Source organism: Galleria mellonella, unplaced genomic scaffold (genome assembly GCF_026898425.1).
Source record: "Galleria mellonella isolate WM207_F2 unplaced genomic scaffold, CSIRO_AGI_GalMel_v1 utg87, whole genome shotgun sequence".
Classification (NCBI taxonomy): Eukaryota; Metazoa; Arthropoda; class Insecta; order Lepidoptera; family Pyralidae; genus Galleria; species Galleria mellonella.
This window is the reverse complement of record NW_026442166.1, coordinates 3,031,805-3,047,498: the sequence shown is the minus strand read 5'-3', so window position 1 is coordinate 3,047,498 and position 15,694 is coordinate 3,031,805. Positions and strand designations below refer to the sequence as shown.

Here is a 15,694-nt window from a genome sequence, read left to right as displayed (position 1 = left end):
CATATTATTACTATAGATGTAAAAGTGAGTTTGTTTCTTTGTTACGACTTTACTACGACTTTATTACGACTTGGCATGTTCAATGAACGTCCCAATTACTTAGCATGAAATGTGGTATAGGAAGTACTAGTTGGGATAAAGAAGGATATGTATACAACATTTTACATAATTTATTTAAAATGGCAGCCATTTTCTTTGATTTTAATCCCATTACACACAAAACGTCAAACCTGTCGTGAACTTATTTGAGACTGTTATCCAATATTTTTTTTTTTTGGATAACATTCTTTTAACATTATCGTTACTGGACTAGTATATAGATTTTGTAATTAAAATATATACCTAAGATAATTTTATATATATCTTTTATATTATTTAATACGAAAGATATTTCTATATATTCCGCCCCTCCTTGTTTATATTGTTCTTTTAAATATATTTGTAAGAATTTTGTGTCGTTTTCAATTTAACCTTACTATATATATATATATATATATATATATATATATGCCACTGAGGTGGCAAACAAGCATACGGCCCACCTGATGGTAAGCGCTTACCGTAGTCTATAAACGCCTGCAATACCAAAGGTATTACGCGCGCGTTGCCGACCCTGAAGAAACCTCTTTACCCCCCTTTTGAAGAACCCCATGCTGTAGTCTCTTGGGTAAACCTCGGCAGGGAGCTCATTCCATAACTTGAGTGTTTGTGGGAGAAAACATCTCTGAAACCGCGTTGTACGCGACCATTTTTTCCATATACTGAGTAAAAAATATACGTTATGGTAACCCTATTCATACACACATAGTAAAAGATGACATGTTTTTGGCGAAGAGTTTGTATGGTTGCATTCTATCTACTCTAAGACTATATAATATTTATTTCATCATTCTTTCATTCAAATAAATCACAAATCATCCATAAATTCCTCGATCTCTACAAACAAAACAACTCGCCTCAGCCCTTCTCTCTCTAGCCCATATCACTGTCCTTGTCGCACGCGGTAATTGCATTAGTTTTAAGTAAAGGCACATTAACGTTAATCTGACGGTAACATCTCAAGTTAAGTGAACTTAAGTGAAAGCGGTGGTTGGTTGTTTGCTTAAAAGCGATTCAATCGCTTATAGGATTAATTTCGTTTAGTGTCTTATTAAGTTAAAGGAGCACTGCTCATGATTGCGACTAATTCACTTGTATTGATTGTGGTTTTTATTTAACTGAGGTGCCAAATAATCGGTGCGTTCTACTAACAACAGACGACTTCGGCAATATTTAACAGTAAACCAATCTGTTGGTAGAATCGTTTTCCTTATCGCACATTTGGGATAATAGGAGATGTGGTTGTATTTTGTGAATGTGTGGGTGCGTGCGCGTGCGTGCGACAGTGCGTGTGCGAGGGAGTGTGTACTTGTGTGTGTGTACGTGTGTTTGTGTATGCGTGTACGTGTGTTTGTGTGTGTGTTTGAACGTATGTGTATTTTTATTCTCCTTATTTTTTTTTTTGTTTTGACAAATATTTCTTTAGGAAAATTATTGTTATTGACTGATTGATAAAATTATTAATTTCATTTGTGCAACGAGTAGACACATATTGTTTACAATGTGACTTCAATCATGTATATGTAGGTCAATGAACGAAAAATAAACATATATGAAACATTTTCGATGTAATATTAAGTCAGTAGGGTCTTTACATTTTTGTTCATTATTCACTCATTGTTTTTTTTTTTTGGGAAGAATATGTTATTCCTCTGTACTCTGTAAATTCACGCCAAACACAATTGTTTTATGGTTGAAACACGAATGAGACAACGAATGAGAAACGACTTTTGTACAAAGTCTCCCTCAAAACTAGTAAGAGTGGATAGTATATAGCCATATCTATATATTATATGGCCGTGTGATTCCGGCATAGAATAGGCCACCCCTTCCTTTCTGGTATAAACTAAACTAAACTGCGGTTGTCAATCCGTTTGCTAAGCATGGCAATTGTTGGCAAATGCCATCAATTATTATTATGGCTAATGTTCAGCAATAAACAGTTAACTGCTGATGTGGTGATCATAATGATTTCTGTGAAGATTTATTTCTTTTAAAATTATCCTTTCTAAAATTGTCTTTCCCTTTCGAAAAACAGGATCGAACCTGTCTCGCGCGGGACAACTACGGAACTAACGAATGGAGACGTCCTGCTAAAATCGGTACGTTTGGCAACGCTGTCACAGACATACGCGGTATCCAAAAATGTGGACAATTCAATTTGATACAACGCGCGCGTGCCGACCCTTTGTGGAGTTCAGGTGGAGAGGCCCTTTAAATTGCAATATGTTGCAATTACGCCAACACTTGTCGGGGGATGAAGCTGTACTTATCTGTACCTACCTCCATATACGAATAACTCCACGTCGAGTTTTGAATACATAATTTAAAAGAGCTTTGTACGTTTATTTATACTGTAGAATCTTATTACTGCTTATATTATTTATTTATTAAATTTATTTTATTTATTTATTTATTTATTAATCACTTGTCATTGTATATTTTTGTTTATGGTGCAATAAAGAGTTAAATAAATAAACTATAATGCATTCATGTACATAATATAGAGTTGTTACAATGTTCTTATGTAAAGAAAGTACATGAAACTCTGTTTGAGTGTAGCAAAATTATATTGATAGGTAGCTAATATACATGTATTAATGTTTTTTTTTACACATAGGGGCAAACTAGCATGCGGCTCACCTGATGGCAAGTGACTACCGACGCCCGTGATCACCCACAACACTGACGGCATTGCAGGTGTGCTGCCGGCCTTTTAAAAAGGAATATACTCTTTTCTTGAAGGTTATGTTGTCATATCGGTTCGGAAATATTGCTGCTGGAAGTTGATTCCAATGAGTGTTAAATGTCAATTCAGTTTTCAGATTATATTTAATTATTTTACATATAATTGTTCGTTTTTAAATAGATTTGTCATACAATAATTTCGATTTACATTAAATAAATAAACAACAATTTAAAATATCATATAAAAATAGAAGTCAGTCTTTTTATTATTAATTATTTGCAAGTCATGTGTGATTTGAACCGTGGCATGGAGCATATATTTGGTATAGTTACAGATATTTACAATTGTATAATATAGATAGATAGATAGATACTGTTTATTGTTTCCTCCATAAGATTACAATAGTAAACTTATTATAAATACAACCAATTACAAGAAAAATATTACACTAAGAGAACAATGGGCGGCCTTATCGCTAAAAGCGATCTCTTGCAGGCAACCTTTGAATGGAGAAGAATAATTATAAACAGTTTGATTGGAGGCACAGAACTCTGTTCGTTTTTTAAATACATAAAGATAAATAAATACACTTTAATTCTTTGTGTAATTTACGTCGAAACGTTAAGTCACGATAGTGTATTATATAATTAATGTAATACCAGAGGGAGACTTTGTACAAAAGTCTCCCTCTGGTTTGCTTGGCCACCTCTGTCCCATTTGTGTTTCTACCGTGCAGCAGTCGTGTTTGCATGGCTGTGTTTCGGTTTGAAGGATGGAATATGGCAATGAATTTATAGGGTACAAAATAATAACACCTTAGTCCTCAGCCTTTATCTGTCCACTGCTGAACATACCTTTACCTTTTGGGGAATTTTACCAGGAGTTTTTTTTAATGGGTGAAAATGGTATGGTAACCCCGCCTACGCTAACGGGAAACGCTGGCGGAGCACCAATGAAGGGTGATAGATGAGAATGAAAACAGGCTAGTTAGTACATCGTGACGAATTCAATAAGAATTGTTCACGATGGTTTTCAGGGGGAACCACGTCGAAGTCGACCTAATAGGGCATATTGCTAACAATGGGGCTGTGAAACTCCATTACTAAGAATCCCCTTCCCCCCTTTTACCAGGAGTTATCACGTTTGGCAGGTGTATTGGCAACCGCAGATAAGCTTTTGGTAATGTTTTAAGAGGGACGCTGCTGCCAATTCCTCGATCATTAAGTTCCCTTAGTCGACGACGCCCATAAGAAAGGACGGGGTGGCCTAGTCTATGGCGCAATTCATGAAATACAAATTATACGTAATTGTTATTGTATTAAATGTACACAAAATACACTTGCTTAATTTTCAAAAAAATTTTTGTTAAGCCTTTTCCTTTTATACAAATGTTTCCTTTCATAAAAAGAATTTTCCAAAAAAAGCAGCCGTTTCGAAGTAATATGTTTACATATTAGCACACATACAGTACATTTGGCAAGTGATTTTTATTTATATATTTAATATGTATAAAATATTAATAAGATTTTTTTCTAATTATCTTTGTATGAAAAAAAATATTAATTTATTTTCTTAATATTTCAAAAAACAATTTATAATTAGTTAATTGAAAAGTGTGTAAAATAATATTGAAATATTTAATAACAAAAGCAAGTAAATTTTTGTTTATCTTGTACAAAATATGTAATAATAACTAATATGGCTTTAATTACTATTTATTGTTTTATATGTTTAATTTTCACTATTATATTGTGTTATTGATATATTATTATGTATCATTATTGTATTATTATTATAAATTGTTGAGTTTAGCCGTATGGTTTTTACCCTTGAACATTCTATAGTTTTCTTTCAGCTTCTCAAGGGTTGACTGTAAGGGATCCCTCTATGGGATAAATGTGCTGTTGAATATTAAATCTTTTAATGTCTAAGATGTAAATTATGTACTAAATAGATTTTATTATTATTTTGTTTTTAGTAGCAATTCCACGTGAACGGAGCCACGTGGAAAACCTATAGTTGGAAATTCAAGCATTTATATTGCGCTCGCATTCTAAATATAAAATTGTAAATAACATACAAATATATATCAATATTAAAACTAATATTGTTTTATTTATACATTCTTTTTTTGCTCTCGTAGCGCTACGATGCTACGACGCTACGGCGTAGCACTCGAAACTCCTCCCTTCGCCCCCTACTGACGCAGTTATATTCAAATTCCAGAGATTCCGTGCCCTCTCATTTCGCTGTACTCAAAGGCAACAATTTGAACTAGCTACGTTCCTCGGTTCGTTCGTTTTTCATTATACAAAAATTTGTTACAAAGGTTTTGCGTCGAAATCTGTTTTGTTCAAGATTTTATTTATCAAGTTAACATTTTGTTCCATGGAAATACAACTATAAATAAGAAAATAGGGTATTGTAGTATATACTGTGCTGCTGTGAAGCTTTCATCAGATGTTTCTCATTTTTTTCATGGGGATTTCATGGAATTACAAACACTTCCAGTGCCATCAGCATACGCTAGTGAAGCACCAGTGAGGAATTAAAGGCGAGAATGAAAGCAAGTCGGTTTGTTGTAATGAATTCATCAAGAATCACGATTGTTTCCAGGAGAACCACGTGAAGGTCGACCTGGAGGTCCAGGGACCGGTAGACTCTATGCTAACAATTATTTCCACCCAATTTATATCTATACATTGACATTTATCTACAGATATTTCCCAACTGACGTTTATAAAATACATATTTCTTGGCATGGCTAATATAGGTACCGATCCGATATCTATATATTGGGTTCCCCGAAATATATAAGGAATCATTTATAAAATACTTTCTGGGAACATCAACGTTTTTGAAGACTTTCAACTAAAAACATCTATCGAAATTAAATGGAAATCTTAATTGCTCTGTTTCGCCCATGACACCCTCCATGCGTTGCCATTCCTGAGGACTGAGGTATTATTCCTCTATACCCTGTAAATTCACTGCCATATCCCACCCTTCAAAACGAAACACAGCCATGCAAACACAACTGCTTCACGGTAGAAACACGAATGGGACAGACGTGCCCAAGCAAACGACTTTTTTTCTATGTACTTTGCGCACCTTTTTCTTTAATTTACGTACCTTTTTTCTATGTTATATAGAAAAATAGTTTTAATTTAATATCCTCATCATCATCATATCAGCTGTTAAATGTCCACTGCTGAACATAGGCTTACGGGGGGGAAAGGGATTGTTAGTAATGGAGATTGAGAATTCCATTGCTAGCAATATACCCAACCAGGTGGACCTCCTCGCGATTTCCCCTGGAAACTATTATGGTTAATTCCTGATGAATTCATCATGATAGGCTAACTGGCCTGTTTTCATTCTCATCTATCACCCTTCACTGGTGCTCCGCCAGCGCATCCCGTTAGCGCAGGCGGGATTACCATACCATTTTCACTCATCAAAAAAAACATAGACTTACCCTTGAGACAGGATTGGCAACCACAATTAGGTTTTGATGATGTTTTAAGAAGGAAGCTGCCCATCCCTCGTCAATTAAGTTCTCCTAGTCGCTTCATACGACATCCACGAGATAAGAAGAAATGGCCCATGCTATGCCGAGACCTCGTAGCTAACTTTACTTGAACATGTTCAGAATTTATTTTAAATCATCCAAAATTCAATTACATTCCTATTTTAGTCTTATTGTATCCTTACAAATATTATAATATAAATGTGAAAGTGAGTTTGTTTGTTACCCGTTAGCGTCTTAACGATTTGACTAACATTATGAAATTTTGTATATACATACTATATGGAATGGAGAATTGAAGGGTCAAAGAAGGAGGTCAAAGAACATATCCCGGTGACGCAGACGAAGTGGTGGGCAAAAGCTAGTTTAAAATCCTTATATTCCTAGTATCTTCTATAAAATTTTGTCCGTATTAGAAGATATTGGTGGTTGAACGTAGATATAGCCTTACGGGTTGCAGAAATACAATAGGTAAGCAGCGGATTTAAGGAATTCCCCAATAAATAACACAATATAATGGATAAAACATTCATTTTGAACGTTTCACGCTGCATATTTTATTGTTTGTAATTGATAGATAGATCTTTCATGTGTGCTCCATTTGTTAGGGAAGTTTGTGTGGTGGTTTCCCCATTTGCCTTCCACACCGTGGTACACCAGCCAGAGTTACCTGTCTGCTGATATCTGGTCAAAGGCCCTTCCCGATAGATAGATAGATACTCTTTATTGTTTCTGCCAAAAGATTACAATAGTAAACTTATTATAAATATAAACAATTACAAGAAATAATCACAATGAGAAAACAATGGGCGACCTTATCGCTAAGAGCGATCTCTTCCAGCCAACCTTTGGATGGAGAGGTGTAATAATAAACAGTTTGATCGGAAGCATGATGGAAATCCATGAGTTGGAATGAGAGATCCGACGTTGCTATCTCATTCTATCTTACGGAATCGCTAGCGATATGGATTCTATCGATGAATTCGTTTGCCACTTGTCTAGAGAGTTTCTACAGAGGGAGACTTTGTACAAAAGTCGATTGCTTGGGTACCTCTGTTCCATTCGTGTTTCAACCGTGAAGCATGTGTTTGCATGGCTGTGTTTCGGTTTGAAGGGTGAGATATGGCGTGAATTTACTGGGTACAGAGGAATAACAGTCTTACTGTCCGACTTGATCCACTGAAACTGCGCAGAGATGTTGCATCTCTGTGCATCTTCTACCGAATTTATCATGGGGAGTGTTCTGAGGAATTGTTCGGATTGATACCTGCTGCTGATTTTCACCACCGTACAACCCGCCACAAACTAAAGTTTCATCCCAATCATCTGGACGAGTGGCGGTCTTCCACCGTGCGTTTTTTAAGGCACTTTCTTCCACGTACAACCATTCTTTGGAATCAACTTCCAGCAGCAGTATTTCCGAACCGATACGACAACATAACCTTCAAGAAAAGAGTATATTCCTTTTTAAAAGGCCGGCAATACACCTGCAATGCCGATGGTGTTGTGGGTGATCATGGGCGGCGGTAGTCACTTACCATCAGGTGAGCCGCATGCTCGTTTGCCCCCTGTGTTGTAAAAAAAAAAAAAAGGAATGGCAACACAGGGGGGTATCATGGGCGAAACAGTATACTCTGTTATGTCCATGGTACTGCTCATGTCTATAGGCGACGGTTACCACTTTCCATCAGGTGGGCCGTCAGCTTGATCACCATTCTAAGTTGTATAAAAAAAAAACTTGTCTAGAGGGCCATATAGTTCCCTCATTGTGTTCTATGTGAGACACCATGTCTACGCTATTTACGTTTTCTCATTGTAATTATTTCTTGTAATTATTTATATTTATAATAAGTTTACTATTGTAATCTTTTGGAGGAAACAATAAAGAGTATCTATCTATCTATCTATCTACGCCATACAGTAGTATTTACAGAGAACACATAAATATTTATTAATATCATTCTTTTTTTACAACACAGGGGGCAAACGAGCACGCGGCTCACCTGATGGTAAGTGACTACCGCCACCCACGATCACTCACAACACCAGCGGCATTGCAGGTGCACTGCCGGCCTTTTAAAAAGGAATATGCTCTTTTCTTGAAGGTTGTGTTGTCGTATCGGTTTCAAAATAGCTTTTATGTCATATATATTCACAGAATTAGTGTATGTATGTTTAATAATGTTTGAAATTGATATATGTATGTTAGGTATCAGATATAAAATATTTGAAACTGTTATTATAAGGTGCTTGAATAAGTTCTCGCTGTTTTCTAACAGATGGCGTTTCCAGTAATATAAGTGGATGATATTTCTGAAACGAACGCATTTTCAGGAAATACTGTTCGTATTCTTGAACGCCAGTGTGTTTCTGTTTGCCACAGTGATGGGCTGTACTTTGAGTGAGGTGTTGTGCACCACATTGTGTAAATAAAGCATTGATTTTCACAAAAAAAAAAAAAAAAAAAACAGCGAGAACTTATTCAAGCACCTTATAGAATAATAAAGAGCTGTTCGAATAATACTTTTTTATGTTTAAAGTTTTTTTTCTACGGCATAGTTTTTGTCATGAGATTTAACAGAAAATGAATGGATATGTAATACATATATTCTTTATTGCACTTGTAAGTTACATATAAAATAATGTATTTATAAATGTTGTGAGCAAGGGTGGACTTATCTCTGACAGAGATCTCTTCCAGTCAACCCAATACAGTGAGAAAGCATTTCGTTAGCGGGCAGCTGAAGTGCTACAACTATTAATACATATACAAATATACAGTTAAATAAAATATTAAAATATATAATAAAATATTACATAAATACATACACTATAAATATATACAATACCTACCTACTTATATAATAAATGTTAAAATAAATGAATATACTACTTACATTAGAAACTTAGTTTAATGATTTTAAGATTTGACAGTTTAATTAGAAAAATACAAAAAAAAAATATTACTCAAGGGAAAGAAAATGTGATTTCAACCTTTTCTTGAAAGAGGTAATAGAGGGACTCTCTTGTATGGAACATACAAGAGAGTCCCTCTAGTCCCTCTATAACAGGGAGTTTGTTCCATAACTGGACAGCTCGATACGATGTAATTAACTAGACGATAATATAAAGCTAATTATTAATAATTAATTTTTCTCGTATGGTCCCCGCATAGAATGAGCCACTCATTCTTTTCCTGTAGATGTCGTGAGTGACGTCTCAGGAAACTTAGTGATAGAGGTATATATAGGCAATAGCGTTCGTCTTAAAACATCTCTAAAAGCCTAACTGCGGTTGCCAAGCCGCCCGCCAAGTGTGGCAGCTACTGGCTGCTCATTATGGGAAAGGCTTTTGTCCATCATTGGACAGTTAACAGCTGTATGGCTATAATTATATTATAATAAGAAAAACAATAGTTACCTATTATTTTAATAAATTCCTATTGGAGTAGGTACTATAAAATTGTGTAAAATTTCAAATTGTTAACTTAACAATTCTTAAATTTTTATCAATAGTGTACACTTTACAGTTTCATTAATTTTTTTTTTTATTTACAGTACTTTTTTATACCACAAAGGTGGCAAAGAAGCATACAACCCGTTAGGTAAACAGCTATAGTAGCCTATGGACGCCTGCAACACTAGGGGTGTCACGTTCATATTCCATTCCACAGCCTGAGCGTTCGTGGGAGAAAATTTCTTTGAAACCACACTGTATGTGACCATTTAAGTTCAAGCATGCGAGGATGAATTCCTTCTTGATGGCGTGCGGTGCGATGATAAAAAGTGGATAACAAAATTAAAAATAATTTGAAATAAATAATACTATTATAATATTAATGCATAACACCATCCGGTATACCTACCTATGCATCACAAAATTTAATATCGAATACAGAGAAAAAAAAAAGGTCTGCTCCCATTTAGTGAAGTCCCTCTCCCCCGCATTCCTTATTCAACAACGTCCAAAAATTAAAGGCGTTGTTACAAGAAATAGCACTCAGACTGCGACGTTTGAACGCAACCCAGCTGAAATATTTCCAACGGTTCCGAGTGCTCTTATTTACCATCAGCTATAGCTCTATACCGGCACTGTGTTTGTTTTTTCCATTACAAAAGAACGGAACGCCTTGCGCTTGGTATAGCAATAATATTTCAATATCGCGAGATTGTTCCAACCCTAGTGGAGGCCAAAGTGATTTTCTCTTGTTCTGATTGGCCGCCGCAGACCGCTGGGGAGAGCGTTCGATATTCAAAAGCGGCGGTAGAAAAGGACAGGCACAGAACGAGTGCGAATTAGAGACGTGAGTTAGAATAGGACAGATACAAGTAAGTCGGCGTATGAATACTGCATGAACGCGAAAGGCCCGTATCAATAATACGTGCACGAATGAAATAATAGATTATTCGTTTGTTCAAATCGAACGTAAACAAAATGTAAGCATCCATTACTGATGCACCGTCCGCCGCGACCGAGGTACTTACGGGGTTTCGGGCGTGTTGGAAAGGGACAGGTATAGTTCGTTGCGTCGAGTTTCCGTCTAGTCTGTAGCAACAATCCGAGGACTATCTGTTTTTGTAGCAGTCGGCCGTCGGTTTTCACATTAAACGATCATTTTAAGGGCGAACCAATCAAACTGCAAATTTATACAAATTGATACTAAACGGGTTATATTAATTTTATAACAAAAATTAAGTGTGTAAATAAGTTTGAACGGAGTCGTAATTAAAACTAATTGGGTGTAATATAGCGATAATTATTTTGTATTAACGCGGGTTTTCGCCGGAATTTTGTCCTTTTCGACGTTTCGCACGGATTTCGGCGGTATTTTTTTTTTAAACTCGCACACCGGGAAGTGGACTTGTGTTCGAAATTTGAAAATTTAAACATGACCGTTGGTCATTCGCGTGATGTTTTATTAGCGAACCGACAATAAAGTATTTATTTTTTTATAAAGTGTATGAGAAAGTGTTTTTTTTTTCTACCGTAGTTTTAAGCGTTCTGTGTTCATAATTGTTAATTATAAATGGTTTACGATGGAGTGCTGAAGACGATGTCGATATAGGGGGCGGCCAGGGTTGGCCTTTTGAGGCCATGCTCAACAACCTCACAGCGACAGCTTTAGGAGGTAAGAAAGTTGTGCTAACCCTATTGTTACGTACATGGGAACTATCAATAATTTATCAAATAGTTTTAATTGTAAACAAGATTAAGTCGAGACTCAGTGGTCGATTGATGGGCAGCAGCGTCCCTCTTAAAACATCACTAAAGTCTAACTGCGGTTGGCAACTCGCCTGCCAAGCGTGGCTAGTAGGTACTTTTAAAACTCCCCTTTTTGGGAAAATCTACGTTCAGAAGTGAACAGTTAAGGCTTAATATAATATGATGATGATAGGGGAAAAAAAGCTTGTTAGGGAAGATGTCTAAAAGTCCTATTGCCTATCAGGTCGACCTCCACGCGGTCGGAAATCATCGTAGCTAATTCTTGTTGAATTCGTCACGATGGATAAACTGACCTGAGGGCCTACCATGAAATATTTTCCGAAATTTCGGGGACGAACGAAACAGATATTTGATGTTAAAATTACATAATACATGCCGTTTAAAATTATTAAAAATGTTAAAATATCGTTTCCCTGAACTATTAGGATAGGATTTATGATAAACGAAATGTTAATCTCCATTTACTGGGTCAATATCGGTACAAACAAAAACACGAAATTGGGCCCGAAAATTTGGGCCAGCGTATACTGATAATGTAGGCGGGGTTACCATTCCATTTTCACACATCAAAAAAAAACTAGAACTATTTAGAATTCTTTAGTTTTTATAAGCCAAATTCAAGCTGTTGTCCAAAAAGTTTAAAATGTAAAGTACACCGAGTCAATATATCTATCAAGGCAGTAGGTATGCACATGGATGCAACTGCCGAAGCATTATAACTTGATTGTTTTGAGGAACAATGGTACTACTAGGTTTTTTTTTAATGGATGATAATAGAATGGTAACCTCACTTGTGCTATCGGTATACACCGGCGGGGCACCAGTGAGAGATGATAAGTGAGGATGAAGCAGGTCAGTTAGCCCATTGTGACGAATTTAACAAGAATTAGCCACGATAGTTTCCAGAAGGAACCACGTGGAGGTCGACCTGACAGGGTATATTGTTAGCAATGTGGCTGTCAAACTCCATTACTAACAATCCCTTTCCCCCCGGTACTAATAGGTTGTTATGTTGATATCAACCGTTAACTGTATAGTGAGGATGAAGCAGGTCAGAATATACGAATTCAACAAGAATTAGCCACGATAGTTTCCAGAAGGAACCGTGTGGAGGTCGACCTGACAGGGTATATTGTTAGCAATACGGCTGTTAATAGTTGTCACGTTTGGTAAACCGTTACTGTATACTGGAATATAGCTTCCCCTAAAAGGGGGTTTTACCAATAGTTGCCACGTTTGGCAACCGCAGTTTAGCTTTTGGACATATTTTAAGAGGGACGCTGCTGCCCCTCCCTCCTCTATAAGCTCCCTTAGTCGCCTCTTATGACATACACGGGAAAAGAAGGGGTGGCCTATTCTATGCCGGGACCTACACAGTAACACTATTATGCCCCATGGGTAAATGGCAATTTATATCTTTCTTCATTCCAAATGGAATTTTCATGTATTTCAGTAATGCTTGATGTATTTATAAAATTAATATGAGATAAATGTTTATAATGGAATAAATTTAAATAGTTAAAGATAAAAAAATTCCTTAAGATCACTGCCAGCTGGTAGGGTACCTAGGAGACTTTGACTATTCCAAATTGTATCTGCATTTCAAACTTCATGACGATTGGTTAAGCCGTTAATAAACCAAGAGATAACTAGCAAATAAACTCACTTTCACATTTATAATAAAATAGATAGATAGCTATTTGCTCTTCGGAGGAAATATAATATATGTTATGTATGTACAGTATATGTATATTCCTAATTAAAAAGTTTTCCCTAGTTATTCGCCTACAAATTTTTCGGTTTGATCAATTGGTGACTGGTACAGAACACTGTCCGGTGTTAAGTCCGCTAATATACGTACATAGAATTTAACTGTGCATTAAAGTTCAAATAAATAAATAGATAGAGACTTTTTATTGTTACCTCCAAAAGATTACAATAGTAAACTTATTATAAATATAAACAATTACAAGAAATGATCACAGTGAGAAAACTATTGGCGACCTTATCGCTAAAAGCGATCTCTTCCAGACAACTTTTAGATGGAGAGGAGTAATTATAAACAGTTTAAAATACAATGCGTTTAAGATAAAATAAAATAAAAAAAAAAAAACAAATAATATAATAAAATGAGACATCCACAATAAATTCTATCGCTGTTTACCCCCATATCACCGGCGTTATAGCTTGCGAATGGGGTGCAGTTCCGTTTTACGGGACTCAATTCCATTAAAGTCCGTTTATGAGCCAACTGTAATGCCACTAAGCCGGCGGTGAATCTTGTAAGATTTTTAGTTAGGGTGTTCTGGTTTGGTATTTTTTTTTATTATAAACACAACGATTGGTGTAGATAGATAGATACTCTTTATTGTTTCCTCCAAAAGGTTACAATAGTAAACTTATTATAAATATAAACAATTACAAGAAATAATCACAATGCAGGTACCCATTTTTATTATATGTATTTGTATAAAAAATATTGTACACCGCTCTACCCGCTGACATTGATGTTCCTTTCCACTTTGGGTGTTGCTGGAAGAGAACTCTTTTAGAGTTAAGCTCGCCTTTGTACATTTAATTTCCTCTGTCATATTTTATGTATATTTTTTTTTTTACACAACTTAGAATGGCAAACAAGCTGACGGCTTTCGACGTTAATCGTCGCCTATAGACATGAGCAGTACTATGGACATAACAGAGTATACTGTTTCGCCCATGATACCCCCCCATGCGTTGCCATTCCTGAGGACTCAAGTGTTATTCCTCTGTACCCTGTAAATTCACGCCATATCCCACCCTTCAAACCGAAACACAGCCATGCAAACACATGCTTCACGGTAGTAACACGAATGGGACAGAGGTACCCAAGCAATGGACTTTTGTGCAAAGTCTCTCTCTGGTAGTTTGTACATATAATATTTTTATTCAATTTTTACTAAATATTGTTGAGTTTACCTTTAGCTGTACTATTTTAACCCTTGTATTCTACAGTTACATAAATCCAGTGAAATCCAGTAGAAGTGACGGAATTATGAAGTAAAAAAAAAAAACAGAAAAAATACAATCGAATTGAGAACCTATTTAGTTTGGAAGTCGGTTAAAAATACTTTATTTACTTATTACGATAGTAAACCAAATGAACCAAAATAACCGATACCTATACACCAAAGAATCAATAATCAGAAATAATCTTGAATAGATTGTTATATTTTATTTTATTTTTGTTTATTTTGTTTTGAAATGTTTTTTATTTGTTATTAATTAATCTATACGTATAATAAATCTGTAGAGAGGTCAATTCTGTACATGAAATATATTTCCAAAATAAATTTTATTGAATAATTAAAATATCAAAATCTTTTTGATATAAATTATTTTATAGAATAGAATAATTTTTAATTGTATTGTGTATAATATACATATAAACATAATCTAGGTATACTTATAATAAATCTGTAGAGAGGTCAATTCTGTACATGAAATATATTTCCACAATAACTGTCAAGGGGTGATTAGTGATCGATACTGATGCCAAAAATGCAATCAGTAAAATTTTGGTCTGTCTGTCTGTCTATATGTTCGTTATAGTAACAAAAACTACTCGACGGATTTTAACGAAACTTGGTACAATTTATTCTTCATACTCCTGGGCAGGTTATAGTTACTTTTCATCACGCTACGATCAATAGGGGCAGAGCAGTGAAGGGAAATGTTCGGAAAACGGGAGAAGTTACTCCATTTTTGAGCTTCCGTCGCGTGTGCAGCCTTAATGGCCACTTTTTAAAATGTAAAAATGTCCACCCGTGCGACGCCGGGACGGGCCGCTAAGTAAAAATATATTGATAAATTTGCTGAGTATTTTAAAACTTTTGCATATGTATTTGTATATTTATTGATCATTTGGTGTATATCGGTTATTTTAATTAATTTAGTTTTTTTTTAATGGGTGATAATGGAATGGTAACCCCGTCTATCGGGATACGCTGGCGGAGCACCAGTGAAGGGTGATAGGTGAGGATGAAGCAGATCAGTTGGCCCATTGTGACGAATTCAACAAGAATTGTTTACGATGGTTTCCAGGTGGAGGTCGATCTAATAGGGCATATTGCTAGCAATGGGGCTGTCAAACTCTATTGCTAACAATCCCTTTCCCC

The 15,694-nt window shown here is 35.6% G+C and overlaps 1 protein-coding gene across 1 annotated transcript in view; it reads left to right on the top strand.

Moving 5' to 3' along the window:
- Positions 1-10,908: 10,908 nt before the first annotated feature.
- The window catches only part of LOC113514910 (homeobox protein orthopedia-like), a 47,409-nt gene continuing 42,623 nt past the window's right edge, over positions 10,909-15,694 (top strand). The window contains exon 1 of the mRNA XM_031911307.2: positions 10,909-11,445. Within this exon, the coding sequence (XP_031767167.1) occupies positions 11,412-11,445 (34 nt within the window). The 5' untranslated portion in view covers positions 10,909-11,411. The remainder of the gene's footprint in view (positions 11,446-15,694) is intronic.